Source organism: Nicotiana attenuata, unplaced genomic scaffold (genome assembly GCF_001879085.1).
Source record: "Nicotiana attenuata strain UT unplaced genomic scaffold, NIATTr2, whole genome shotgun sequence".
Classification (NCBI taxonomy): domain Eukaryota; kingdom Viridiplantae; phylum Streptophyta; class Magnoliopsida; order Solanales; family Solanaceae; genus Nicotiana; species Nicotiana attenuata.
In genome coordinates, this window is record NW_017671171.1 from 339,720 (window position 1) to 343,646 (window position 3,927).

The window sequence follows — 3,927 nt, forward strand, 5'->3', positions numbered from 1 at the left end:
AAAATGGCTTTTGTGAATATTTTTTCTTTGTTACCTTATTTGAAAATGTGCTACTTCTTGTAAAATGTAATTGCTATCTTTTATAAACTGTTATTCCATTTTCACTTCCTCCACTTTTGGAAAATCACACTGAGCACACACCTAGCGGTTACGCGATTTGCGGCCGTGCACTTTTTCAAAAACACCTTTTAGGGGAAAGTTTGTGGATAAGTCGATCAGCGGTGCAATCGACAGTCACAGTTTTCCACCCTCAAGTTGTCCACTTGGGAAAAGACCAGTCTAGAAAAACCACTCTTAGCCGACCTAGGATAGAGCTAAACCAAATTCCTTCTTAGGGGCATGCATCACGCAACCTTAGGAGGCTTAATACCCTAGGTGTATTAAGTCCATTAGTTAGCCTTATCCAAATGTCCAAGCGGGTTTATAACCCCGAGCGACACTTATTCATCCTTTGTGTGCATTATTTGAAAGATAAACACACCGATTATGTGGACCACTTACTCCTAAATGGGAAAACGGGTAGGATTAATCTTTTCTGTGATGCAGGAAATTATGAATCAAGTTGTCTACCCAAAGATCGGCATGGTGTTGGACATCCCTCCCAAACTAAAGGCACGGTGGAGAAACTTAGGAGAAAGCGCACAATTTGAAGTGAGAAAGAAGTTGGGTCATCTACCATTACTTATGGAAGTCACAGCATGTAGGGAAATTATTGAGGCAGCAGTCACCTTTTGGGATGAAGAAAGGGCCGTATTCAGATTTGGAGAAAATGAGATGACTCCATTGTTAGAAGAGATTGGAGGCTTCATAGAGAATGCGAGTTTGTTATGGAAAGGCAGACATTCTTAGCAGAACGCTGGCATGATTATTCCAAAAAATCCCTTGACAAAAGAGTTCCTGGAAAAGTTTGGTTTTGAGAAAGAAATTGGGCTAGAGCATTTGAAAGAATCCAAAATACCCCTTGACTATATGTTTGACATTTTTGGATGTTCAGGTGCTTTTCTACGACATCGAGAAGTGTTCTCCTCACATGCTTCTTGGAGTGAAAAAAAGGGTATTCGCTTTTTCAGTTTGTTTCCTCGGGCTCCTAGTATTTCCCCAAGGAGCAAAGCAGGATATTCACACCCGACTTGTCATGGTTACTGATGCATTATTTAATGGCATTGATGGAAAGCCATACACCATAGTTCCGATGGTTGTCGCAGATATATACCGAGCTTTAGGCCTTTGCAAGAAAGGATTTAAACATTTTGAGAGATGTAATTTGTTGCTGCAGTTGTGGTTTATGGAACATCTCCAAAAGATCAGTGGGAGCCAAGAGCTTTACAAGCAAAACGGTGCTAATCACATCACGTCATACACAATCCCAGTGGTTGCATTCAAGCGTCCAAATAGTGTTAAAGGATGGGGCAAGTTACTTAGCAAGCTAAATGATACCACAATTCAATGGATGTTTTCTTGGTATCCATCTGAGAATTTTGTAATCCGTGGAAAAATGCTACCTTACTTGGTTCTCATCGGGCTTCGAGGACTTCAACCATATGCTCCATTACGAGTTATGAGACAAGCCGGAAGAAGCAAGTCATACCGCAAGTTGATAACATGGATCATTATCGAATTGACTATGATAATGATAAAATTCCTTTTGCACAGGAAATTCTCAGGATGTGGAGAAACAAGAGAGCTATGGTCAGGGATACAATTGCACCAGATAGGTACCAAGCTGGATGTGACACTTTTTATTTAGAATGGTTACGTGCCCACCTTGAAGGTTCTGTCACAAGATGGATTAATCTGGGTGGCCGAATCAAAGATAAGGCAGCCGAAGCTGAAATCAAGTATCGCCGGCTGAAAAGAAGGGTGTCCGAGTCTGAAGCAAAGCACAAGGAGCAGCATGAGAAGGAAAACAAAGAGATTGAAGTGTTGAGACAACGAGAGGAGATGCAAAAGCAACAAATAGAAATGTGGAAACAACAAGCTGTAGAAATGGAGCAAGGACTCAAAGATTTGGATAGAGACCTCGAGAAGCAATTCATAGAATGCTATTGCCAAGGACTGGACGAAGGAGGAAAGCTAGCCATGGTTTACCTTGTGAAGAATCGCCAGAAAATTGATGAGGCAATCAGAGCATCGAAGAGGCTAAGGGGCAATGAAGAACCATCCTCAGTCAACTAGATTAGAACTATGTTGTAGTCTTTATTTTAATTTAGGCTATGCCATTGTAATCGTTTTGGACTAAGGCAATGTTGGTATTTCTCTTTTAATTTATGTACTAAGCTGGAATCATCAATGAAAGTGATTTTTGGGGTGTCTAATTAAGGAGCAATGGAATGATATATAATGGTGTGTTTCATCTCTCAAATTTTCGCTAGGCCTACCTCTGGCACAAAGAGGTCCCATGCATACTAGGACACGCTTATCATTGCTTGACTTATTTGTATTATTACGTGATTTGTTTGTTATGTGATATACTTGCTTTTAAATTTAATCACCACTTACTAACATTGTCTTTATTTTCTTTTTAAAGGTTTTCTATTTTTATTACTCCCCAAGGTTGATTTGTGTTGACTGCGAACTGGCTGAACACCCATACTTCATGAGATCTAAGGCACGAGCAGCTACCAACATGACTGGTTCAAACACATCTAATATGACAGGCTTGGGACTTGTCACAGTTCAACGAGACGAACCCGAGGCTTCGAAAGGAAGGGAGGTTACCCTATGTGATAAGCACATCGCCCAATTGTCGCAACAAGTGGCTAACCTGCAAGGTGAAATTGAACGGCTTCGGAACCTTACCAATCTTTCTATCAGCCTCAACACACCACTTCCCGAAGAAAGGACAAATGCACTTATCCCACCACATTTCCCATCTTTTGACCCACCTATCCAGGAACACCTTCCATCAAACCTTCCACTTCACAACAACAAGCCAACATCCACTAACGCACATGCTAACCCGCAACAAGCCAACCCATCGACTTTTACCACATCATATGTTTCCCAACCACCACCAGCCCAAAGCACCCCGCTAACCCAAAATCACCATGTAACCCAACACATACCGATGGCACACGTCGCTATTCCTAACATACAGCATGTGCCTCCGGTATATGTAGCGGAAGCACAACCTTTTACTACCCCTATGCCTCACCAACTTCACTCTGAAGTGTATCAGTATCAGGAAGCAGGAAAAGAAGTAAGGGCCAAAGCCGACGAGTATATGGCGAAGGAGATCCGTGAGTTAAAGGAAGCATTGAAAAGTCTAAAAACCGTTAGGAGTATGGAAGGTTTGGAGTATGAGGATCTATGTGTTCATCCCGATGTCAATTTACCCGCAAGATATAAAGTACCAAAATTTGACATGTTTGGTGGAAAAGGAAACCCACGAGCTCATTTGAGGTCGTATTGTGATAAGTTAGTTGGAGTGGGAAAGGATGAAGCTATCAGGATGAAGCTTTTTATAAGGAGTCTTACAGGGGAAGCCCTTGATTGGTACACAAGTCAAGACCTACAAAAATGGCGCAGCTGGAGTGTCATGGCACAAAAATTCATGGACAGATTCAGATTTAACACCGAGACCAACCCAGATAGGTTCTATTTGATGACGTTGGAGAAGAAAACAACAGAATCCTTTAGAGAGTATGCCATGAGATGGAGGGCAGAAGCAGCAAGAGTCCAACCCCCGATGGGAGAAGATGAGATGACCACTACTTTTATTCGATCTCAAACGGATGCAACGTACTATGAGAGATTGATAAGCATGCTGGGGCAGAAATTCTCGGAAGTTGTTAGGATGGGAGACGTTATAGAGGAAGGTCTCAAATCAGGAAAGATTACAAACTTGGCAGCACTACGAGCAACGAGTAAGGCAATCCAGTCAGGAACTATTGGAGGAGCAAGTAAGAAGAAGGAGAAAGAAGTATC

General features: G+C 41.9%; 1 protein-coding gene across 1 annotated transcript; it reads left to right on the forward strand.

Annotated features, from left to right (window-relative positions):
• Positions 1-2,626: 2,626 nt before the first annotated feature.
• Positions 2,627-3,902, forward strand: LOC109206416 (the record flags this gene model as incomplete). Its single annotated transcript, XM_019369236.1, has 1 exon — positions 2,627-3,902. A coding segment is annotated over exon 1 (1,276 nt), but the record flags the coding sequence as incomplete, so codon positions are not given.
• Positions 3,903-3,927: the final 25 nt, after the last annotated feature.